The 26,364-nt window shown below is 44.6% G+C and overlaps 1 protein-coding gene across 7 annotated transcripts in view; it reads left to right on the top strand.

Annotated features, from left to right (window-relative positions):
- Positions 1 to 26,364, top strand: part of zbtb16a (zinc finger and BTB domain containing 16a) — a 242,324-nt gene that overhangs the window by 7,916 nt on the left and 208,044 nt on the right. For all 7 annotated transcript variants that reach the window (XM_038778887.1, XM_038778883.1, XM_038778884.1 and 4 more), the window contains one exon: positions 10,903 to 12,210. In XM_038778887.1, the coding sequence (XP_038634815.1) occupies positions 10,988 to 12,210 (1,223 nt within the window). In that variant the 5' untranslated portion in view covers positions 10,903 to 10,987. The remainder of the gene's footprint in view (positions 1 to 10,902; positions 12,211 to 26,364) is intronic.

Raw genomic sequence — 26,364 nt, 5'->3', positions numbered from 1 at the left:
CCCCCCCATCTTTCTCCCACTCGGATATCTCTCTTTCTCCCCCACCCCCTCTCTGATCTCTTCCCACTCCTTGGATGTCTCCTCACCCCCTACCTCAGATCTTCCCCCCCCCCCCCCTCTCTTCTCTCTTTCCCTCTTTCCCCCCAACCAAGTGTTTTCAGACCCACTTTGGGTGTTCAGTACTATGTATTAATTGGCAAATGCAATTTTTCTTCTCCAGTTTATGCACTTGATCTTTGAAGAAAATTTTGCTCTTTCCAACTTTGATTCTGTGCTATAGACTGCTCACTCACAGTTGTGTGAAGAGCTGGAGGAGGGAGTAATTTTATATGACGAATCCATGAGTTGTATCTTAGAACCTCGCCATATAACATTGGAATAAGTATGCTGCGTTTTCACAATGTGGTTAGTATCAAAATGAATAGAGGGAAAACCTCTTCTCCTTCAGGTACCATGGTTGGTAACCATGGATTTCTATTAGAACGCTCCATAATTCTACTTGGAAAGTAGTGCTGTATTTTCCATTGCCTTCTGCAGCATGGCTGACCAGGAAACTCCCTGGATCTTACCATCAGATATTTTGGAAGGATTTACAGGCTGCATTATAAATGCGTGGATATCAAATCCTGGAGTGGGACATGAACCTGGAGGTAGAAACCCCACCATTGTAACCACAAGACCCCTCGGACAATATACTGAATAGTGTGAGCACTATATTTTGTGGTCATATACTTTATTTACTTTTCGAATGCATTCTTTAACTGCATCATCAAAAATGAGGAATGACCAGGTATTTCCTGTTTGGGCGGCATGGTGGCTCAGTCGTTAGCACTGCTGCCTCACAGCTCCAGGGACACGGGCTCAACTGTGACCACGGGTGAATGTCTGTGTGGTACATTCTCCCATGTGTACGTGGGTTTCCTCCGGGTGCTCCGGTTTCTTCCCACAGTCCAAAGATGTGCAGGTTAGGTGGATTGGCTATGCTAAATGAAATGAAAATCGCTTATTGTCACATGTAGGCTTCAAACGAAGTTACTGTGAAAAGCCCCTAGTCGCCACATTCCGGCACCTGTTCGGGGAGGCTGGTACGGGAATTAAAACATGCTGCTGGCCTGCCTTGGTCTGCTTCCAAAGCCAACAATTTAGCCCTGTGCTAAACCTGATTGCCCCTTAGTGTCCAAAAGGTCAGGTGGCGTCACTGGGTTATGGGGGTAGGGTGGAAGCATGGGCTTACATAGGGTGTGCTTATAGAATTTATAATTCAGAAGGAGGCCATTTGGCCCATCGCGTCTGCACTGGCCTCCTTCTGCACTGTAAATTCTATGATATTACACTTGTATAAGATCTACAGAAACAGGTCATTCAGCTCAACAGATCAATGCCAGTATTTTCCGAGTCTCCTCCTATCTCTGTCTCTCCCTCATCCTCAGTATTGCCTTCTATTTCTTTCTTATTTAATTGTCAACTTCCCCTTAATTCATCTATTGTATTCGCCCCAACAATTGTGTTGGTGAATTCCTACCATTCTCCCGTATGCTTTTTCTGGTCTGTTCTGTGTTAATTAGTTCAAACATATCATTGAAAATATTGAAAGAAAAAGTATTTCTGGCTTTGTTCTAGCATATAGAATTTATTTTTAAATTTGGGATATTGACAGTATTTCGCCCTTGGCTTTTCAGTGTCATAACAAGACCTTTAATCTTTGTTTCTTGCAGTTTCTTCGACCTGTGGCTGCTTTCTCTCCTCTGTTTCTTTATTCCCCACAGCGCTCACTCCAAGGCGAGGATCCAGGGTGATGTTAGATGAGTGCTGTGAAAATATAATTTATTTAATTCTAACAGCATAACCTGCAATTGCTTTCTCCCTCCCTACTTCTCACTTCATCCTTGCTCTTCCAAACCTAATCATGTGCTCCTGTGAGTAAGATGCTGGATGTTTGAGGTTGGAAAAATGCTGCTTATGGATGGTTTGACTCTGATGTGATGCACCTCCCTGTGGTTGAATAGCTGCAGGTGCTTTCTTTTTAGACGAGTGTAAAAAGTGACGTCCTGGAATATGTTGGCACCTGTCCAAAGGAATAAATTCCAAATGTAAATTGAATGATCAATGAAGAAAGATTGGATGAGTTAAGCCCCCCCTCCCCCAACCCATATTGGGGGGGGGGGGGGTCAGAGTTCAAACTGACCCCTCCCATAAAATACTGTAATGAAATATTAAATGTTACAGATTAGGGAAACATAGAATGCTGCTTCAATGTACATTGCAAAAAGATCAGGAAATTTGAATAACAATGTGTGAAAAGCCTATTTGGTTCTGTTGCTCAAAGGCTTTTTCATATCAACCCAGCGATGTAATAGATGCAAACTCATTAGGTTTATTTAAAATATTTTCAGTGTCGACGACTTGAATTTATATAGTGTGTTTCTTGACTTTATGATGTTTCAAAGTATTTTAAAGTCAACATTTTTTGAATTGTAGTAACCATTGCAATGTCAGGTCATTGAATATGTTCAAGGCAGTTGTAGGTGATGCTTGACTAACAAGGGTGTGAAAGGGATTGTTTGGGGTGAGGGGTAGACAGGAAAGTGGAGTTGGACACTATCTTATTGAATGGCTGTGCAGGCTTGAGGGGTCTAATTGCTAAGCTCCTCCTCGTTTGTGTGTATGGAATTAAGTTCATGATGTGTAGGAGGGAGGTTTCTTTTATAAATTTAGAGTACCCAATTCACTTTTTCAATTAAGAGGCAATTTAGTGTGGCCAATCCACCTACCCTGCACATCATTTGGCAAACTCCACACGGGCAGTGACCCAGCGGCAGAATCGAACCTGGGACCTCAGCGCCGTGAGGCAGCAGGGTTAACCCACTGCTCCACTGTGCTGCCGTCGTAGGAGGGAGTTTTGAGATCTTTCTAGCAATCAAAACCTTTCTAACTTTGTACGTTGTATTAAAAATTTAGTTGATAGTGTAATTTTTCAATTGGTCCTGTATCCAGTGAAGACAAAACCAACTTTTCCACAAAACAAGGTTGAGGGTTTATGTTGGCATCAGCTGTGACACTGTTCTAAAAGGACTAGCACGGTGAGATCCTTATAATATGCTTTGTTGGTCTTCGCTGCACATGCATTTCTTTGTGCACAGCTTGCCGGACAATGGCAACGGAGTTGAAAGGGTTGGGTTGGCATGAAGTATGTGAGGGGCTGATCAGGGTGAGAACGGTCTTTAGAACATAGAACAGTACAGCACAGAACAGGCCCTTCGGCCCTCGATGTTGTGCCGAGCAATGATCACCCTACTTAAACCCACGTAACCCGTATACCCGTAACCCAACAATCCCCCCATTAACCTTACACTACGGGCAATTTAGCATGGCCAATCCACCTAACCCGCACATCTTTGGACTGTGGGAGGAAACCGGAGCACCCGGAGGAAACCCACGCACACACGGGGAGGACGTGCAGACTCCACACAGACAGTGACCCAGCCGGGAATCGAACCTGGGACCCTGGAGCTGTGAAGCATTGATGCTAACCACCATGCTACCGTGAGGCCCCCTTTGCGACTGTGTCATTGTTATTTGCACCATTGCTGTTATTTTGAAAGTAATCCAAGGATCGAGGATACAAATTTGGAGGCAGTGGCTTCTGTATAACATGATGAAACTCCTATCATGTGGAATAATGGATGATTATCCATACAGCACAATGTAGGACATAATCACCAAATGGGTTTCTAAACCCATGAGTTTTTTTTAAATGCGCGCCAGCTGTACTTGTGAGGTGTCTCTCTGTCTTGAAAACAGATGGATTTGAGGAAGAAATTTAAACCTGGAGAGGGTAATATCTTAGCTAATGAGACAACAGCAAATCTTTCACCAGCTCCATGATTCAGTGACCAGTGGATTGCATATATCACGTGTCAATGACCTCTTCTAATAGATATCTATGTAGGATGTTTCTCTACATTGTGTTCCTTTAAGTAAATTACAGCTTGTGCTCTAATGAAAGGTTGTTCTCATTTGTCTCAAAATTAGAAATTCTTTCTCTTCTATTGCAGTACGTGCTGCCTAGTATTATTGGAAATGCTTGTGTAAATATTGATTCATTGTCTCTTAACACTTGAATAAAGAAATGGTGGATATGAAACCATTTACAGGAACATGCAACTCGTATCCGATGCAGAGGTTTAACCATTACTAGTGTTTATTCAACACCTTATTGTATTCAGAAGCACTTCACAGGTTGTTACTGATGTTGGATAAATATGACACAGATTTTTATGTACATCAATGTATCAAACATCCAATAACAACTTTCATTTCTATAGCACCTTTTTAAATGTAAAATATCAAAAAACACTTCCCAGGCAGACTATCAAACAAGGTTTGGCACGCGGCATGCAAGGAGATATTGCCACAGATGACTACATTTTGGTCAGATGCAGGATTCAAGTGGGCCTTGTAAGCAGTGCCGTTAAAGGAGGTAATTCCGCAGTTCAGGACCCAGACAGCTGGGAACGTGGCCGCCATTTGTGGAGCAATTAAAATCGGGAATGTACAAGAGTCGCGAATTGGAGGAGCAGCTTGGAAGATGGCAGGGCTGGAGGAGGTTAGAGTTGGGCAGGACCATGGCATGCATGGGTAGGGATTGGGATTTGAGAATTTCCTTTAACTAGCGATGTGAATGATTGCTTCGTGATGTTGGAATGTTGACCAGGGCCTGAGAACTTGCTACTACTCAGCAGCTCTAAGTAGCTGGGTCTCAGTTTGACATTGTGACCGCCCCTGATTGATTAGGTGCTCAAAGTTTGGAATCAAGCTTGAATCTACAATCTTCTGAATCGCCGCTTGGGTCAGTTGGAAGCAATCTTGCGGCTTGTTAAAATATTTAGGCTAAATCCGAGCTACTGTCACATATAATGTGAAGTCGGATTGATTTTTATTCATAGAACATAGAACTGTACAGCATAGTACAGGCCCTTCGACCCACAATGTTTTGCCGAACTAATCTGAAACTAAGATTAAATCAACCTACTCTCAATCATTCTAGTGCGCTCCATATGCCTATCCAATAACCGCTTGAAAGTTCCTAAGTGTCCAACTGCACTACCATAGGTGGGAGTGCGTTCCACGCCCCAACCACTCTGAGTAAAGAACCTACCTCTGACATCCCTCCTATATCTTCCACCATGAACCTTATAGTTATGCCCCCTTGTAACAGCTACATCCACCCAAGGAAAAAGTCGCTGAACGTCCAGTCTATCTATCCCTCATCATCTTATACACCTCAATTAATTCACCTCTCATCCTCCTTCACTCCAATGAGAAAAGCCCTAGCTCACTCGACATTTCCTCATAAGACCTACCCTCCAATCCAGGCAGCATCCTGGTAAATCTCCTTTGAACCCTTTCCAATGCTTCCACATCCTTCCGACAATGAGGTGACCAGAACAGCACACAATACTGGTGGTCTAACCAAGGTCTTGTACAGTTGCAGCATACCTCACGGCTCTTAAACCCAATTCCACTGGTAATAAATGCCAACACGCTATAGGCTTCCTTCACAGCTCTATCCATTTGGGTGGCAACTTTCAGAGATCTATGGACATGAACTCCGAGATCTCTGCTCCTCCACATTCTTCAGAACCCTGCTGTTAACCCTGTAATCCGCATTCAAATTTGTCCTACCAAAATGAATCGCCTCACACCTTATCAGGGTTAAACTCCATCTTCCACTTTTCAGCCCAGCTCTGCATCCTATCAATGTCTCTTTGCAGCCTACAACAGCCCTCCACCTCATCCACTACTCCACCAATCTTGGTGTCATCAGCAAATTTATTAACCCAACCTTCAACTCCATCATCGAAGTCATTGATAAAAATCACAAATAGCAGAGGAATCAGCACTGATCGCTGTGGTACACCGCTGGTAACTGGGCTCCAGGATGAAAATTTACCATCTACCACCACCACCCTCTGTCTTCTATGTGATAGCCAGTTACTGATCCAATCGCCCAAATTTTTCTCTATGCCATGCCTCCTTACTGTCTGCATGAGCCGACCATGGGGCACCTTATCAAACAAATTCAGTAGCTCCATTTCTCACCCCACCATCGTATCAACAATTGGCTGTTTTCCTTTCTTTTCTTCCTTTTTTGGAGGCAGTGCAAGGACTTTGGCCAAACACCCCTCCCATTGCCGTCATGATATTTATACCAGTACAATGGGCTTCCACAAACCATACATTGGGGAAAGGGTTGGGGAAGGATCTCAGACAGTGGGTGAGGGCTAATCTACAGAATCTGAGTTTGCGGCTTGATGTCAACCTAGAATTCAGATTGTGAACTTCTTCACAGTTTACTGGGACTGGTTGGAGTTGGATTTGACCTCTGTACAATCTGACACTGAAGCAGGAATGCTCCCACTGAACTTAAAGTTCATTCCATTAACAGCTGATGATGCACAGTCATAGTTACCACTTGATGAGGTTTGATGAAATCTTACCGCCTTGAGTTTTAAGTTTATTTCTTTTACGTTTTGCGGATATTTGTGTGTCACTTGGAAGACACACAAGGTGCTGTGGTTTTTAAAAATTATTTGTTCATGTGGATGTGAGCATTGATTGCAAGGCCAGTCTTTATTACCCATCCCGAATTGCCATTGGGAAGCCAGTGGTGAGCCATGTTCCTGAGTTGCTGAAGTCCATATGGTGAAGGTACACCCAGGGTTTTCAAGATTTGCACTCCATAATGATGAAGGAATGACGATATGTGGTTTGTTACCTAGTGGTGTTCCCTTGCACCTGTTGTCTTTCTGGGCGGTAGAGTTTGTGGGTTTGGAACGGGTTGCTGTGGTATCAGCTCTGAGGCATTTGTCACCACTTTAGCGATGCTATAACATCAGGATAGGTTGAACAGGTTGGGGCATTGTTCTCTTCATGGAGAGGGAAGGACGAAAATGATAAAGTTGCAACAAGGTAGATGTAGCGAAGGTGTTTCCAATTCTGCGAGAGTCTGAAACTCAGTACCATAAACATAAGATGGTCACTAAATCAACTGAGGAAGACAGGGGGAACCTTTTACTTAAAGAGTGGTGAGAACACGGGACTCATTACTACAAGGTGTATTTGAGGTAAATAGCATAATGTAATTAAAGGGAAGCTGTTAAGTATGTAGGAGAGAATTGGGCAGCACGGTGGCGCAGTGAGTAGCACTGCTGCCTCACGGCGCCGAGGTCCCAGGTTCGATCCCGGCTCTGGGTCACAGTCCGTGTGGAGTTTGCACATTCTCCCCGTGTTTGCGTGGGTTTCGCCCCCACGACCCAAAAAGATGTGCAGGTTAGGTGGATTGGCTACGCTAAATTGCCCCATTATTAGAAAAAATGAATTGGGTACTCTTAAAAAGTATGTAGGAGAGAACAAAGGAGCAGAATACATTGATAGGGTTAGATGAAGAGTTGGGGAGCCTTGCATTAACAGCAGCATGGAATGCACGGTAGCACAGTGGTTAGCACAATTGTTTCACAGCTCCAGGCTCCCAGGTTCAATTCCCGGCTTGGGACACTGTCTGTGCGGAATCTGCCCGTTCTCCCCGTGTCTGTGTAGATTTCCTCCGGGTGCTCTGGTTTCCTCCCACAGTCCAAAGATGTGCAGGTTAGGTGAATTGGCCACACGAAATTGCCCTTGGTGTCTAAAAAGGTTAGGTGAGGTTACGGGGATACAGGGATAGGGTAGAGGTGTGGGCTTAGGTCGAGTGCTCTTTCCAAGGGCTGCTGCAGACTCGATGGGCCGGGTGGCTTCCTTCTGCTTTGTAATTTCTACCAGTTGGCATTTTTTGCCATGCTAATTCCATGCATAGTAATTCTGTGTATTGTTGATGCCTCCCACACCTTCCCTCCATAACATAATGAAGGTTTATAGCTGCTTTGGACCATGCGTCTGTTTGGTGTATTTTTGTGTTGCCGGTGTGCTGCGATCCACCCATAATCTAAATGGGTCAGATTTACGAGTTCAAGTAGCCACATCACCAATGTAAAGTGAGCATGAAACAGCCTGAATTCTAAGAGCTTCTAGGATTGAAGATTGATCTAAAGGCATATTCCATATGGTGAGCGTGTAATGATGAGTTGGACTGCTTACAGACCTTGGCGAGTCATTCTACCCTGGAACGTTTGGCTTTGGAAAGCCAAATGTTACCAACCAATTTAGAGCCAATTGGAATCGAGCCAGATCAAATTACAAATTACTGAAATTGAAGTTGCCAATGGAAAGCATCATTTGATGCTTAACAATTTAGGTTCAAGTTTGATGTTGCACTTGATCTTCTGAAAGACAAAAACACACAACTGAATGGCCACTCATGCTCTTTTCATAACTCTTGATATATATCGTTTTGAAAGATTTCCTGAATTTCCACTATTCCTTCAGGCGGCAGAACCATGTCATCATAACTTACTGTTTTTTTTTAATAAGGGCCGTCTCATCTTTTCCCTGTTTTTTTTATTTAAAATTTTTAAAAAATTATTACTTTATCTGAGTTACAAAGCCAGAGCTCAGAGTGTGGATCAGGGGCGACCCCCTAATCCAGCTCCCTGCCTGTTCCAGATACCAATTCAAATTGAATCCAATTCATGGTCCCCACAAGAGAGACATACCGGATCTGAGCCCAAAGGCTCAATCTACGCTTGATCTTAGCCAAAAGGCCGAGAAGCGATACCTTTTCTCTGTTTTTGCCAATGGATTTAAATCTGTGTTTTCTGGCTTCTGACGAGCATCACAATCTCACTCTCACAATCTACCCAATCAGAATATGCACCCGTTTACGGAATCACTCTTCAATTTCCTTGCAGTAATTTTCATGCCAGTGGAATATCTCCCGCATTGTTTTAGAGTGAATTAGCAACACAAATAAAGTCCCCCACCCACAAACACCTTCACTTGCTCTATTTTCCCCCTCTTCCCTGTTTCTCTCCCTTTATCCTTTTTCTCTCTACCCACTCTCTTTCTCATTCCCCATCTATTTCTCTCTCTCTCCTTTGGTTCTCTCTCCCTCCCCATGCTCTCACTCAGTCTTTTAAGATATGTGTAGGCTTGGGTAGTTTGACAGCTAAATATTTAACATTTAGAACCTAGATACATAGCTTCTAACTTGGACCTTTATGCCTCCATGCTTACTTCTACACAAGGCTCTGTCCAACACTACCCTTTCTGATATCTGTCAGGTGTTCTCTGTGGGCGGTACTGTGCTCACTACCATATTTACCCTCCCTACTCTTCCACTCGTGCGTTCGTGCGAGCTTCTCTTTCGGGCAGGGTGACGATGGTCACAATTGTCGATGGAAATTGTTCCCACATTAAGCTGAATCCTGTTCATGTCTCTGCACATTTACTAACCTTCGCTCTGTTGATGCCAAGCTTCAGCAATCAAATTAACACTATCCTTTGTCCCATGGAAACTTCAAATAATTAATCTTGGCTATCAAAGTTTATCAGAGATAGCGATCATATAGGCTGGTAATTAATTTAGGGAGATAGTTTCGCCTAGCACTGCATCAGGGAATACAGGAGGATAGTAAATAACCTTCACGAAAAACATTTGTCACCATGGATTAAGCACTATATTTGTGGCTATATTGATTTATGACTAAAGCACTTAATGTTCTACAGTAGAGCACATGATAAACAGTAAGCAGGTTTTAGGAAGAATTCTACAGGGGGGAAATAAGAAAATTGTTGCACAGTTTTTGGAGTTTGATTAAAGAGCCATAATGAACAACAATTAGTAAAAGACAAGTTTCATTTTTAAGGAAAGATTGCATTACATGCTAACTTTTTAGCTGCAGATTTCAGAGGTAGGGAAGGACGAAGCTGTTCAGGGATTTGATAAAGAGGATGAGAATTTTAAAATGGAGGTGTTGCTGGACTGGGAACTAACGCAGGTCAATGAGCATCGGGAGTGATAAACATAGAACATAGAATATACAGTGCAGAAGGAGGCCATTCGGCCCATCGAGTCTGCACCAACCCATTTAAGCCCTTACTTCCACCCTATTCTAATAGCCCCTCCTAACCTTTTTGGTCACTAAAGGCAATTTAGCATGGCCAATCCAACTAACCTGCACGTCTTTGGACTGTGGGAGGAAACCGGAGCACCCGGAGGAAACCCACGCAGATACGGGGAGAACGTGCAGACTCTGCACAGACAATGACCCAGCGGGGAATCGAACCTGGGACCCTGGCGCTGTGAAGCCACAGTGTTAACCACTTGTGCTACCGTGCTGCCACAGTGTTATCCACTTGTGTTACTGTGCTGCACCTATTCTAATTGATAGGTGTATATAACTGGGTTGAAGGTAGTTTGCAGGCGGTGGACCTTTGAAATATCAGAGTTTGTTTCTTAACATAAAACTCCCCCAGGCACAGCACAAGTGGGCTGATAGAACAACGGTCACTAAAGCAGAACAAGGAGGAATTAAGAAATACGGCCAAACCTATTTTCAAAGCAGCAGGGGCCATTTAGTTGAGACACTCTCTAGACATTGGGAGCTTGGTGCCTTGCCTGGTGGCCTGCTACCAATGGTGTAATCGAAGTCCGGGTTCGATTGGCCGGAGGGTGGGGGGTGGGGGGGGGGGGGGGGGGGGGCGCGGCACGGCACATGGAGATGATTGTGGCATGATGCTTGCACATGAAACCGGAGTGAGTGGAGAGCTTGAGGGATGGGGGGCTGAAGTAGATGCTGAAATAAGATTGGTTGGGACCATGAACTTCGAAACAAAGGCAATGATTTGAATCTTGGGGAGATTGGGGAACAATGTTTCTGTAATCAAAAGGGGAGCAGGACTTGCTAATCTTTTTTGTTCAAATGAAAAATTGAGTTTTAAAATATTTGACTCTCCTTATTCTTGCAGGTAATTGAACGCCTCTGCAACCAGCAGCCACAGACAGCCTAATGAGTTGGTTCAGTGTACAGCAGATTGGAGGATTTGATTAAAAATGGGATTAATAAAGCTCCAGAACCCCACCCATCCCTCGGCGCTCCTTCACAAAGCCAACCAGATGCGACTGTTGGGGACTCTGTGCGATGTGGTGATCCTAGTGGATAGCCAGGAGTTCCACGCTCATCGGACGGTCTTGGCTTGCACGAGCAAGATGTTTGAAATTTTGTTTCTGCGCAACAGTCAGCATTACACCCTGGACTTTCTCTCACCAAAGACTTTCCAGCAGATTCTCGAGTATGCTTACACTGCCACGCTCCAGGCAAAAGTTGAAGACTTGGATGATCTGCTGTATGCGGCTGAGATACTGGAGATTGAGTACTTGGAGGAGCAGTGTCTGAAGATTCTGGAGACAATTCAGGCAACAGATGATAATGATGCTGAAATGGCTGTCACTGAAGATGAGGATGGAGGGAAGGCCAGGTCTAATAAGAATGTACTGGTTGCAAAGCAACTTTCTGGTGAAGAGGCTGGTTATACTACAAACCAGGCCTTACAAGGCAGGACAATGGAAGAACAAAGTCCTTCTGTCTCCACTTCATTTGGACTTTCTGCAATGAGCCCCACCAAAGCTGCTGTAGATAGTCTTATGAGCATTGGACAGTCAATTATACAAGGGTCTTTGCAACAAACTTCGGCAGATGAAGCATTCGCTGTTGGCGACAGGCATCCCATGCTAACTGAAGTTAAGCATGAAATGATGCAAGTAGAGGAGGCATCTAGTCCCAAGATGGGTGAATCTGGCTCTTCGGGGGGTGAAAAGGTATCTGATGCAGATCGTTACAAGGAGGCCCCGGGCACACCAACAAGGAGTAGTGTCATCACCAGTGCCCGTGACCTGCACTATGTCCGTGAAGAGAACTCTGGGGAGCAACCTCACGAGGCAGGGCTGGGTATACAAATGGGAATGGAGAGCATTTCTCATATGCAGGGTGAGAAACATGCCACCTTGTACCCTGTCCAATTCAGCCGCCGAAGTGATGGCCTGCTGGAGGTGCCTCCTACTTTATCCTCCGCACTCCATGTACAGCCAACACTCTCTGTTGCTATGGACTTTGCTGGTTATGGAGGGCTTCTGCCTCAAGGCTTCATTCAGAGGGAGCTGTTCAACAAACTGGGTGAACTCGCAGCTGGCATGAAGACTGAGAATCGATCCGCCAGTGAGAGGTGTAACGTTTGTGGTATGGAACTACCAGACAATGAAGCCATTGAACAGCACAGGTAAAAACATCACATCACAACTGAAGTGTTTTTTTAAAAATCCCATGGCATGGCAATGTATTGCACTATTTCTATCTTTTGGGTGTTGAACAGAGGGAGCTGATAGGTTAGAAGTAGGAAAGCGGAGAGAAATTCTTGGCGACGTGCTTTTCTAGAGCTGCAGAATGTTGAGATTTTTAAAGGCTCATTTTCCCCATTAATTCTGTTGCTGTATTTCTTTCTCACAAGCCGTCTATCTGGTCCCCTTCAATTTCCTGTTTTACAAGCAGCTGTCTAATTCTTTATGAATTCCACTGCATGCTTTGTAGCACAGAACTTAACTCTGTTTTATCTAACTTCCCTGTTAAATTCTTTTTGAGATTATTTAAAAGTTATTCCTCCTTGTACGGTTCCCCCAACCAGTAGAGGTTTAGGCGGACCAACTTGTTTAAAATGGAGATTTTCTTTTTAATGGGAATGCTTGCATGGAGCAGGCATAAAAGGGACTGACTGGCGTGCTCCTGTTCCTATGATCTCATTAACATTAAGCTTGGTGTGGTAGCAGATTATTGAAAGATCAAATTCAATATAGACAAGTGTAAAATACAGTGTACACTAATAATCGCTTATTGTCACAAGTAGGCTTCAATTAAGTTACTGTGAAAAGCCCCTAGTCGCCACATTCTGGTGCCTGTTCGGGGAGGCTGGAACAGGAATTGAACCCGTGCTGCTGGTCTTGCTCTGCATTACAAGTCTTAGCCCACTGTGCTAAACCAGTACAAGATAGAAAAATAAACCACGTACATAGCGCACCAGCGGAGTAGAATTAGACACCAATGCGGTGGAAGGGATCTTCTTACACTTGAGGATTGAAGCGTCCAACCAATTCAGCATAGCTTTCAACAAAGCCAATAGAATATGGGACGATATTGGCTAATCCCAATGCAGTGCAAATTGGAGGATGTTGTGATGAAAGTGGGCCAGATGCTGCTTGGATGCACATTGAATACTGTTTCCAGTTTTATTTGTTGAATCTCAAAGGGATGGTTAAAGTGGTGGAAGGAATTATGTAAGAGCACTCTACTAATCCCTGTTATCAGGGGTCTGGATAATGGAACTGGAGCTTTTCAACCCTGGAAAGAGCCATTGTGGTGATCCTGCCGGACATAATTTAGTTAATAGTCTGTGGACAGTAATTCTGTACTATGACTGGAAAGTTAAATTGAGACCAAGTAAGGGTAATAATAGCAAAAGGTAACTTTCGGACTTGCAGAAAGAGATCCTTCTCCCAGGTATTGATCACTGCATAGAATGTCCTCCCACTATATACTGCCAGGTAAAAAAACATGCATGTATTTGAGAAACAATTGGATGCTACAATAGTGGGGCAGGAGAAGGGGGCGGTGCAGAATTGTGGGAGCTTCTAGACAGAGGAACTAATGGTCTGAATGATCTTCCTCATTCCCATAATTGACTTCCTTGAGGATCTCTTCCTGCTAGTGGAGTTCCCTGGGGTGAATGAGTATGATGGAGACTGCCCACCACTGCTTAGCCCATCTGTGTTTGAAAGCAAGGTATCCCTCAGCTTGGCTTGAGCAATGTCAAGGGAGATCCAGTAATCCATAGAATCCCTATAGTGCAGAAGGAGGCCATTCGACCCATCAAGTAAGCACGGCCCTCTGAAAGAGCACTCTACCTAGTCCCAACCGCCCTAGCCCTGTAACCCCGCACAATTGATCTCAGCCAATCCACCTAACCTGCACGTCTTTGGACTGTGGGAGGAAACCGGAGCACCCGGAGGAAACCCACGCAGACACGGGGAGAGCACCGGTCTCTGGCGCTGTGTGGTGCAATATGAAATACAAGAATTGTTTTGATTTTATTATTTGGGGAACGCTGTGCATGTGCACATTGAAGATGTTGGATGTGTGTAATGAACAACAGCAATGATGCAACAAGCAAGGTTCTGAAAATTGTGGGATATGTGAATTGTTTTGAAGCTATGGCTTTTTCCTCTTTTGTGTTCACCTAATGTAGATGCAATAAAAGAAAAAACAATTCCACTGGGGTACAATAGTGGGTACAGATCTATCACTATACACTGGGGTGCAGTAGTGGGTACAGGTCTGTCACTGTATAACACTGGGGTGCAGTAGTGGGTACAGGTCTGTCACTGTATAACACTGGGGTACAGTAGTGGGTACAGGTCTATCACTATACACTGGGGTTCAGTAGTGGGTACAGGTCTGTCACTGTATAACTGGGGTACAGTAGTGAGTACAGATCTATCACTATACACTGGGGTGCAGTAGTGGGTACAGGTCTGTCACTGTATAACACTGGGGTGCAGTAGTGGGTACAGGTCTGTCACTGTATAACACGGGTGCAGTAGTGGGTACAGGTCTGTCACTGTATAACACTGGGGTGCAGTAGTGGGTACAGGTCTGTCACTGTATAACACTGGGGTGCAGTAGTGGGTACAGGTCTGTCACTATAACTGGGGTACAGTAGTGAGTACAGATCTATCACTATACACTGGGGTGCAGTAGTGGATACAGGTCTGTCACTGTATAACACGGGTACAGTTATGTCACTGTATAACACTGGGGTACACCCTTGGTGGGTACAGGGTCTGTCAGTCACTAAACACTGGGGCACTTGGTCAGTCACTCTATACACTGGGGTACAGTATTGATGGTATAGGGTCTGTCAATAGAAGGGAGCAAACTAAATTCAGGTTTACTTAGTAATAAATGGTGACAATTTGGACATGTATTGGAACAGATCTTTTAAAACAGTAGAGCCTAGAGGGCGAGAGAATTAGGGAGGGGCATCCACTATATCTCAAAGATGTCCTTTCCATTTCCTTCTTCACCAACCTCACTTTCTAACAATCACACTTGCCCAATAAAATATTTCACTTGGGGTACTTGCATGTTGAATGAAAAATTGGAATGGAAATTTTGGTGCGAGATCAAAGGCTTTGTCTATTCAATGATAAATGCATTCAACAGCTCCACTGTGTAGTAGAGCCTCTGCCTTCTTAGACAGCAGAGACTCAGTCAGTGCTCTCCACTGTACGAGTGACACTTCTATTTCATCAAGGCAGTCGGAGACATTATTTGGAGGCTACAGTCCAGGTATGTTTAAGGAGCAGAGGGAGTTTAACTCTATCGCCAACCACACTCAAAACTAACAGTGGTCGTGGTGACCATTGCCTCAATGGAAACTATTCCCTTCCTCAGCATTAACATTATGCACTACAGATAGGAAGGGTTGTCTGGTCTCCATCTGTGTTGTCCGACTCTGATTCGATCGTCTTTCTACTCTCGGAGACGTTTTTAATAGTTGCTTGTAAATAACCCCGCAGAGGTAATCTTCAGATGTTCTTGGATCCCTTCACCTGTCACCTGGTTGAACTTGCAGGTAACAATGTGGTGTGAGGTGAACAGCACAGACACGAGTAAGATTGGAACCTTGGCAGAGAACATTGCTGCATTGAACCAGGAAGATGTGGGCTTTCACCCCTCCCCAGAGCTATGTAGCTCTTCTCTTCTCCTCACTGTCGAAGATTGGCTTTCCTTGTCCAGCACCTAAGATCCAACTGAATTGGTGGCTTGCTCATTCTCCCTGACTGTGTCTTTGTTTCATTTATTTTGTTCTTTGTTTTGTTACCAAGGGTGACAGTGCAAGGCAGCTGAACCCACTATGTTCAAAATAAACAGCGTCCTAATTCGGAATCCAGTTAGTGCAGTTGCCAAAGGATGAATCATGGCAAAAAGGGAATGACTCCAAGTTTGACTCCTAAGTAATGATATTTTGGATGAGACATGAGACATCAGTGTGGCTACCCACTCGGAACAGTACCTCGCTGGTATAACCATTAGACAATGTGAGCGTGTCCATCAGGGATGGTATTTACTGGATCAAGTTATACCAATGAGCTACCCTCGATGTTATCAGGCCAGGTGGGATCTGATCAAGCAGGATCATCGGCAATTGCAGGACAAGCTCGAGGGGCTGAATGGCTCGGATGCAGTTGTGTCCATGTTTGTCTCTCCTCAGGAGTGAGTTTGCCTCCAAGTTAAACCATGTGTTTCACACTCGTGTGAAACCTGAACTAATGCATCAGTGCAAACTGTAACAATGGAGTTGACTTTCTCATTTTTGAAAAGAAACATCACGGAGTGAGCAATTGGCTTTTGACCCCTGCTGGCACTTGGGAAGAAAATATTTACTGTATGAAGAACCCAGTACATCTTTGATTAAAAACAAAATGAGCCTCAATGTTTGTACCCCATGGAAGGCTGGCGGAACTGGATTAAATGGTAACTTGCAGAGGGCCATTGGCTATATACTAAATCAGCAACACAGTCTATGGGGAAAGAGCAGTGATGTGAGACTAATTGAACAGTTCTATCAAAGAGCTAGCACAGGCCGTGATGGACTGAATGGCCGCCTCTTGTGCTGTAAGATTCTACTCCTGCCCTGTTTTAGTCAATGGCTTCAGTACACACATCCGTTTTGGTTGTAAAAGTGCAAATTAAATTTAAATGCACTGGTACTTGCCTGAAGATGCTGCTTTATGGGAACCATACAGCCCATTCTGCACGTGCAATCCCTGCCGTTGATGATTTCCAGATTTGGAGAGACGCTCCTTCAAGGGAACCCACCCCCGTCCTCTCTCCCCAACCCACCGACTAACCCACTCACTCCCTTCATTCCCCCCCCCCCCATTCCCTTTCCTCTCACTGCCAGGCTTATTAGTGGCACCTGGTAATGGAAGCTCCTAATCGAAACCAGCATTTTCCTTCTGCCTGGGTAGTGACAGACAGCTTTGTCAGTCCGAACATGCCACGCTAGGAAGTCCCATTAGCTTTATTGCTGGTAGATCCTGAGCTGCTCAGGAAATGAGTGCTGCAGTTAGGCGCAAGATCTTGACCTGCTCGTGTAACCCCTGCTCATTGGAAAGACCTCTGTCAACACACTGGGGATTCCTGTTACTCTGGTTCTCGTCTTGAGTCCCGAGGTTAACAAAAAGTCTATAGATTGACATTCTTTTGGAAAGAAATCAGCTTGTGACCTCTTGATTTATTCTTCCTACAAAGAACGTGATGTTTGTTTTTTTTAAAAAACGTGATGTATAATTTAAGACTATAGTAATACATTTAATTGCATTCTTAAATAACTTTAGGATTGAATTGTAGTGCAGAATGCATGCACATTTTCCACTGTGTAGCTTTTAAAAAAACGTTCTCTTATCCTTCCCCCTCCCCCGTACCACCTCCTAAGTTTGGTGACACATAATGAACGTGCAGACCCACAAAAGGCAGTGGACTTCCCCACACTGGCTAAAAATGTCAGTTAATGCTGGTAGATGGAGGTCAACCCATCATCATAAATATGCATTTGTGCCACTCTCCTTTATCAAGGCATCTCTTGATAAATGTGTACGTGCACCCATGTCTCAATTAGCTATCTCCACAAAATCGCGGTTTGGTCTTGACGTTATCCTTGATTTGTACAGGTCCATATCTCTCTGGTCGCACCACCACTGCGGAAAGGTTGTGTCTGGTCATACTTGTATGTCAGTCTGAATCTTTTGTTGAACAGATCTCTTGCAATGTGCAAGACTTGAGCTGACACATTTCCAATATTTTCGTTCTATTTTAAGCAATGTGAACTAAAACGGCTGGACATGTGTTGAGAATTTGCAACTTGCGACCACATTGTTTTGAGGTGATGTGCGAAGTATTAATTGAAGAGAAGCTGGATGAAAACTTGTGTGACCTGAGAGACAAATAAGAGGATGTGGGATGGGGTAAGATGAGGCTGGGAGAAGGCTTGTGTGGAGCCTAAACACCGACGAAGACCAGCTGAGCTGAATGGTGTGTTTCCATTCCACATAACCAACCACTATTCCCATTTCAACCAAGGACACTTTTCGGTGACCAGTTTTACTCATCCAGAATGATGGGGATCTTAATTCCAATGAGGATGATTCTGATGGCATAAGTTGAAAGAGGGCGAACAAACTAAGCTTGGATGAGTTTCATAATTCTGAATGTTGGGTAAATTGTATAACCTGCCTCGTATTTTAAATTCTATCCCAGCCTATGGAATCAGGGGGAAAAGGACCCAAGTGTTTTCTGAAATGAAGTGAACTGATGGGAACGAGAAGCCAGTCATTTTTAACTTGATCCGTTAGGTGACAAACTATCATAATCAGATTGGCCGCTTGATTTTTACCTTTTCTGTAAAGCCGGTAGTAAAATTGTGCTGCAGAAGGTGTTTGTATCAGTTTCCCCCTGGACAGGTTAAGTTTCAAATCTGTTTTTTATTCTCTCTCGCAGAAGCAGCTTATTTTATTTCAGGGGGGAAAAAGAGCTTTCAAGCAATTTTCTGATTCTGGAACGTGGGATATAATTTAATGCTCGTTTCTGCCGACTGGTGCTCCCCGAGCTTGTCTCTTTACCAGCAGTTTGTGAAAAGGGATTTCAGTGTGTGTAAATTATAATCATGTGTGCTTATAGTAAGGTACTGAAAACCTCATAAACTTGTTTATTTGAAACTTTGAGCTGAAATGCTTAAGCATTTATTTGGCTCCGTGTCAAGCTGATGTACTTTGAAAGAGAAGCTAGATGTATAAATAAGATTTAATGGTGAGTTAGGACCGCAAAATAATCTTGGCACCTCGCTGCCCCAAACTCTCAATCTGCACAGTTAGTCATATTGCTGAAATGAAATAGCTGAAATTTTAAAATAAAAATGTGTTTTTTTTTAATGAATCTGGATGAATGAACATTAAAATAAATCCTGAATTAATGAATTGTTTTGACCTGATCAGGAAGGATGATCTCTTCAAATACGGCCTTTGATTTATCTTTCTGTGAGTCAATTTTTTATATAATTGTAAAATTTGTCAACAACTTGCTTCGTGCAACTTGCAAATAAGAAAAATATTTTCATGTACTTGTGCAAGTGACCTGCTATAAAATCTTTTAAAATATTGACAGTTGGGTTGAATCTTGCATTATTGTTTTGAGGAGCGGCAAATTAATAAACCTAACCAGGCAGGCTATGCCATCAACATTTACAAATGTTTAAAATATTTCTTCGTACTTAATTTTATTGGATGGCAGATTGAAGGTATATCATGTTCAGCTCGAATGTAATTGCATCCAGATAACACAGGGTTATGTGTGTTACAATGTAGGGTCTGGTAAGTGCTAGCTTCCTGTGTAAATTTGGTTATTCTATTCATTCTGGGCAGCCTGGACTCTGTCATTCTTTTCAAAAGTGTTTTTCAGGTTAGGGTTAGAGCGCAAATTAATTTGGACTGAGTTAATCACATAACTTGGCCCAATCTCCCTGAAACAATATTGTGCTTTGCCTGAACAGAATAGACGGAGTGTTCATGAAGTGCAACTCCATTTTTAAACCCTAACATTTGGTTCCCTCCAATTCTTAAGTTGTGTTTTATTATTTTTTAAAAATCTTCCATCGGATTTTTCTTTCATTAGCAGGGGCGGCGCAGTGGTTAGCACTTCTGCCCCACAGCGTCAGGGACCTGGGTTTGATTCCGGCCTTAAATGACTGTGTGGAGTTTGCATGTTCTCCACGTGTCTGCATGGGTTTCCTCCGGGGTGCTCTGGTTTCCTCCTACAGTCCAAAGATGTACAGGGTAGGTGGGGTTATGGCAGGGGAGTGGGCTCGGGTAGGGTGCCCTTTCAGAGGGTTGGCGCAAACCCGATGGGCCGAATGGTGTATGTATTTTGAAAGGTCTTTTATCCCATTTTCACGGTCTGTATTCCATTCTCTTGCTCGCGATGTTCCACTCTGTGGTGGAGAGGGTTAGCAGGTGAACAATCCTCCATGGCCTTGTTCCTGCCTAGCTCTGTGACCTCCTCCCATTTCGTCCCCTTGTGCATTTCCTATTTTTATTGCGGCACTATTTGTGGCCGTGTCTTCAGATGTCTCCTCCCCCCCCCCCCCCCCCCCCCCCCCAGCTCTGGAATTTCTTCCCCTTCTCCTCCTCCCTCACCACCTTCAGATTCTTCATCAAACCTTTTCTCTTCGACCAAGCTTTTGCTCAGTTGCATTAAGTGGCTTGGTGTTAATATCTTGTTTTGATAACGCTCCCTTGAAGTGTCTAGGGACATGTTACTCGAAAGTGCTACGTAAATGCAAGTTGGCCACCAGAAGGTGTGGGGAAAGAACCCTATTTATCTTCTGTTTGGTCGCGATTTCTTTCATCATAGAGTGAATGTTTGGCTCATCTGTCCGTTCTGTTTGTTATAAAAATGTTTCCTTTCTGTTATTTACTTGTAACATTAAAATGCAGTTAGTAATGTGCTAACACTGCTGACTGAAACAAAGGGCTTAATGGGATATACAAAAGCATTAATTCGACCTGAGCCCATCATTTATGGGAGATTGAAAGTTTAGAGGCAGCAAATGGGATTTGCAGCTCTTAACAAAATGATGAATTGAAGATTGTAAAGATTTGGAGATAAACATTGTGAGACATTGAGCGTGATTTGGAACCTAATGAGTTAAAACTGCACAGTGTCTCACGTTTGTGTTTCGAAAGATTTTAGCTATGTTTCCTCATTTCCTATTATGCTAGGGTCTGTATAGAGTGCTTTGCCCCACTTACAGGACCCTCTCTGAATGGCTGTGAAATCATTGCCACTTGTCGTGGTTGAAGGTCGGAGAACTGCTTTTATAGCTTTTCTGGCTGAAGTTTACTTCTTCTGGCATGTGCCCAATATTTACATTCCTCTGTTACTTAAGGGGATAGAAAGCGTGCGTGTGCGTATGTGTGTGTGTATGCGCACCGTTTCTCAGATCTGAAAGCCAGCAATTATCAGCAGCTTGTAATCCCAGTAAGAGCTCCTGACTAGCCAGGCAGAATGACAGTGCAGGCTGCATGCTTTTTTGTTGTTGTTGCCAGGAATGATGGACTGTTGGGGCTGTGGAAGTGCAGGTTTGGAGGCCCCCAGGTGTAGGTTGCTGAGTGAGGAGGTATAATCCTCAACCCCCTGAAGGGTGGATGGCCGGTCCTGGACAGGTTGTCTACATGGGAGCTGGGTGTCCACAAAAAGATTGGGTGAGAGTTGCCTCGGGTTTATGTCTCTCCTCGTGCTGTTTGTGCTTTTTTTTTTAAAAACAAGAACTGGACATGAGCATAACCCATTGGTTGGGAGAGGGGGGGGGGTGGGAGAGAGGGGAGGGGGGGTGGGGTGGGTGGGTGGGTGGGGGGGTGGGAGAGAGGGGGGGGGTGGGGGGGGTGGGAGAGAGGGGGGGGGTGGGGTGGGTGGGTGGGGGGGGTGGGAGAGGGGGGGCAGAAGTAAATACCTGTGTTCATAAAATGTACGGACATTGATGGGTTAAGTTATCTCCAGTTAAGTTAGCTGGGTCAAAAAGTTCTTTCCTGCCTTCCAGTGAAGCAGCCTTCTACCTTGCTAGAGTGGATTGTATCCTACACTAGGTCGGAGGTGGCCAGTATGTCAAGCATATACCAGCGGATAGTGGGGGAGGAGATGGGCTCGGTTGAGGGAGTGAAGGCAATGTGAGTAGAAGAGTTGGGACCAATTTTGGAGGAGGAGGTTTGGAGCGAGTCACTGAGGAGGGTGAATGTGACCTCGTCATGTGTGAGGCTGAGTTTCATTCAGCTTCGCGCAGACCTCCCGTAGGCTCGAATGAGCCCATATTTCAATGGGCTGGAGGCTACTCGGGACGGGGGCGGTCCTCGGCTGGAAGTCAACTGCAGTACCAAGTGCTTCAGCGTGGCTGTGTGACCTGATGGGGTCTTTGCACCTCGAGGCCAAGTTCACCGTGAGCGGGTCAGTGCATGAGTTTTACCATAAGATGGCGACCATTTATAATGTACCTCAGAGTGAAATGAAAATCGCTTATTGTCACAAGTAGGCTTCAAATGAAGTTACTGTGAAAAGCCCCCTAGTCGCCACATTCCGGAGCCTGTTCGGGGAGGAATTGAACCGCGCTGCTGGCCTGTCTTGGTCTGCTTTCAAAGCCAGTGATTTAGCCCAGTGTGCTAAACTGGTTAGCTGTTGGGGGGTTGGGATAGGATGGATGGGGAGGGGTGTGTGGTTAGTTTATAGTGGTGTGGGGGTGGAGGGATATTACTGTTGTGTCTTTTGTAAACGTTATATGAAAAGTTGTTTAAAAAGTTCAATAAAAATATTCCCCCCCCCCCCCCCCCCCCCCTCCCCAAGTTCATAAAATACCTCTCGGGATGGATATATATGTATTTTGATTAAGCATCACCAAGCTTAAGCCTTGAGAGAATTTTGTATTGAGTATAGAAAATGGAAGTGTGTTGCGATGGAGGCATTAATAGCTTCTCTGTATTTAGTCTATTTCCCTGTAAAGATAATCCGTGGGGTGGGGGGAGGGGGAAAGAGGAACGGACCAGATCTTAAAATTAAAGCTAGACCATATAGGAGGGAAATGAATTGGTCCTTTTAAAACTGAAGTTGCTAGATTTTTTCTGGGTATGGTATCGGGGGCATGCATCCAAGATGGGTAAGTGGGGTGGAGCTAAGTTCCCCCGCAATCTAATTGAATGGCCAAGCAGGCTTGAATGACCCATTCCTCTGGGCTAAATGAGCACAGGAATGCTGACTGATGCAAAGAGTTAAACTCTCTGCAGAAGGAGTTGAGGAAGTGGTGCGATGAGTGTCTCACTCTCTGAACTGGGGCTGATTTAGCACAGGGCTAAATCGCTGGCTTTTAAAGCAGCTCAAGGCAGGCCAGCTGCACGGTTCAATTCCCATACCAGCCTTCCCGAACAGGCACCGGAATGTGGCGACTAGGGGCTTTTCACAGTAACTTCATTTGAAGCTTACTTGAGACAGTATTTCATTTCAACTGCAAAGGGACATTATTTCACTGAAGCTGGGGAGGAGCCAGAAAGGAAAATTCAGGGGTGCGAAAGGAAAGCAGAATTGGCAGCAGTTTGGAACCTGGTGCACGGTGAATGCCTTACTTACCTGGAGAAGGGGCATATTATTGAAGGTTCCTTTGCATGAGAATGGTGTATTCTCCAAACTATGTGGCACAGTGATGAAAATGAGAGAGGAGGTGATACAACTTCTTTGCTCCTTGCTGAACAAGCTTTAGATTTTTGTTAAACCCCATGTTTTGAGTGGAGACATTTATACCCACTGTTTGTTTTGGATCATTCAGAACTGTTTACCACCAGTGCAGCAAGCAGTGTGTGTTGTCACTCTTTTTGAGAAGGGCCAGCTTGTTCTCTCTGACTAGAAGTTATTTTGTCTTCAGCTTGAGCTCCGTCTTCGCAACACGCACGCAGATGGAACTTTAATCTGTGTTGAATGTTCTCTATTTTTCAAAAGAATGTTATTTTTGGATTGCTGTAAACTCTGTTAACTCATCCCCCCAACCTGTTTGAATGTACGCAGGTAACATAGCCAAATATAATGGAAATGGTTGAGACGTACAATTCAGGCATCAACTGGTAAATGCATTTCACAATCGTTATCTGGAGATGAATTGACTTGAAAGACTCCCAAGTTCCAGCCCTGCTGATTGTTTCATCACTAGTAGGGTGCTACAATTGCTTCAGGTTGTGAGCATGTTGGGTGCCGGTGGATGGTGAAGTTTCCGGATAGTTGAGAAACCCTGCAGGAAATTATTACTGCTGGCTGCAAACTGCTATGGCTATAGTGTGATGCACTACACAATGTAATAGTCCAGTGAGATTTAATTGATTAGGCTCAAGTACAAACAGAACCATTTGAGAAAAGCTGCGATAGTCGAGTGCAGTTGAGGGGGCCAATCGGCCCGTTGATCCTTTGCTGGCTCTTTCAAAGAGCAACATGTTTATTCCTCTGGATTTTCTCCCAAATGTTTTTGCAATTCTCTTCAGACCCATTCGTGCCACCTTATCGGGCAATACGTTCCAATTCCGAGGCAGCTGCTGAGTGCCCAAGAACATTTGTGGGTATTCATACTGAGGGAGGCACTGGTTAGACTTGTTTGCGGCCTGTCTCTGATGTCAAATCTGAGCATTTAAGAGTCGACAACTCTCTGCATGTCCCTGGACCTTTCATCACACAATCTCTTACCTCTAACTGTCTCACCCCCATTCTCGCGTCATTGGTTACAGACTAAACCGTGAGATGTAGAGAATGTTCTCCGATTTATTTATGTTTTTGTACTTTTGAATATATTTGGAATAAAATACTTTTTTTAAAAAAAAAGGAAATCCTGAAGGGCAAGGCACACTGAAGGAATCTCAACAGGAATAGCTTATAACTGGTGTCATGTGTGTGTGTACGTGTACATGCCCCACAGTTTAACAATTGCGACCATCTTCCTTTGGGCCAGGTGTGAACCAGTGCAGAGTTTTCCCCCTGATTCCCATTGCCCCAGTTTTGCTCAGGCTCCTGGATGCCACACTTAGTGCTGACTCTGATGTCCAGGGCCTTCACATTCACCTCCCCTCTGCTGCTTTGTCCGTGTTTGGATTGAGGCTATAAGGAACTCCGTGATCCTGGTGGAACCCAAGCTGCTCGTCAGTGAGCATGTTATTGCTGAGCAAGTGAAAATGAAATGAAAATCGCTTATTGTCACCAGTAGGCTTCAAATAAAGTTACTGTGAAAAGCTCCTAGTCGCCACATTCTGGCGCCTGTTCGGGGAGGCTGGTACGGGAATTGAACCCGCGCTGCTGGCCTACCTTGGTCTGCTCTAAAAGCCAGCTATTTAGTCCAGTGCTAAACCAGCCCCTGGTGCTGCCCAGTGTCACTATCACTGTTGACCACACTTTCTATTGCTGCACTGATTGACAGTAGACACATCGGGTAGTAATTGGTTGGGTTGGATTTGACCTTTTTGTGTCCAGAGACAGCACAATGCTTGTGGGCTGAATGGTCTTCGGCTCTTCAAAGTTCTGGAGTCTCCCAGACTCTCTGCCAGACACTTGTGCTACACACATCAGTCTGACTTTCTTTGGAACACCTTTCTGAGGTGAAGTACAATATATAAAATACTACCTCACCAAGTTGTTTCAAGATATTAGAACATAGAACATAGAACAGCACAGAACAGGCCCTTCGGCCCTCGATGTTGTGCCGAGCAATGATCACCCTACTCAAACCCCAAATATCCACCCTATACCCGTAACCCAGATAACTGGGCAGCATGGTCGTACAAGCGGCTAGCATTGTGGCTTCACAGCGCCAGGTTCCCAGGTTCGATTCCCCACTGGGTCACTGTCTGTGCGGAGTCTTGATGTGGAGATGTCAGCGTTGGACTGGGGTGAGCCCAGTAAGAAGTCTTACACCACCAGGTTAAAGTCCAACAGGTTTGTTTCAAACACTAGCTTTCGGAGCACTCACCTGAGGAAGGAGCAGTGCTCCGAAAGCTCGTGTTTGAAACAAACCTGTTGGACTTTAACCTGGTGTTGTGAGACTTCTTACTGTGCAGAGTCTGCACGTTCTCCCAGTGTCTGCGTGGGTTTGCTCCGGGTGCTCCGGTTTCCTCCCACAGTCCAAAGACGTGCAGGTTAGGTGGATTGGCCATGATAAATTGCCCTTCGTGACCAACAAGGTTCAGAGGAGTTATTGGATTACGGGGATAGGGTGGAAGCGAAGGCTTAAGTGGGTCGGTGCAGACTCGATGGGCCGAATGGCCTCCTGCACTGTATGTTGTTGTTTTTTTTTTAAAGTGCGAGAAGAGATTGGATAGGCTAGGGTTTTTTTCCTGAAAACCGGGGAGGTTAAGGGGTTGGGAAGTCCAAAATTATGAGGAGCCTGGGCAGGAAAAATCTTATTTACCTTGGCGACGAGGTCAATTACCAGGTGGCACAGATTTAAGGTAGAAGGATTAAAGGGGACATGAAGGAAAAACCTTTTACCCAGAGGGTGATGGGTGTCTGGAATGCACTGCCTAAATTGGTGGTTGAGGTTTAAATGCCCAACTCATTTAAAAGGTACCTGGATCTGCATATGTGGTGACCAGCAAAGGCTATTGGTCAGGAGCTGGAAAGTGGGATTAAAATGAACGATTAGTTTCTTTCTTTCCTGCCTTTTTTGTTGGCCGGTGGGACATGACGGGCACTGTCTGTACCATAACATTCTGATGGTTCTAATCGATCTGGAACTGTTTTGTCCTGATTTACTTGC

Source organism: Scyliorhinus canicula, chromosome 19 (genome assembly GCF_902713615.1).
Source record: "Scyliorhinus canicula chromosome 19, sScyCan1.1, whole genome shotgun sequence".
In the NCBI taxonomy this organism is placed as follows: Eukaryota; Metazoa; Chordata; class Chondrichthyes; order Carcharhiniformes; family Scyliorhinidae; genus Scyliorhinus; species Scyliorhinus canicula.
This window is presented reverse-complemented; position numbering and strand designations above follow the sequence as displayed.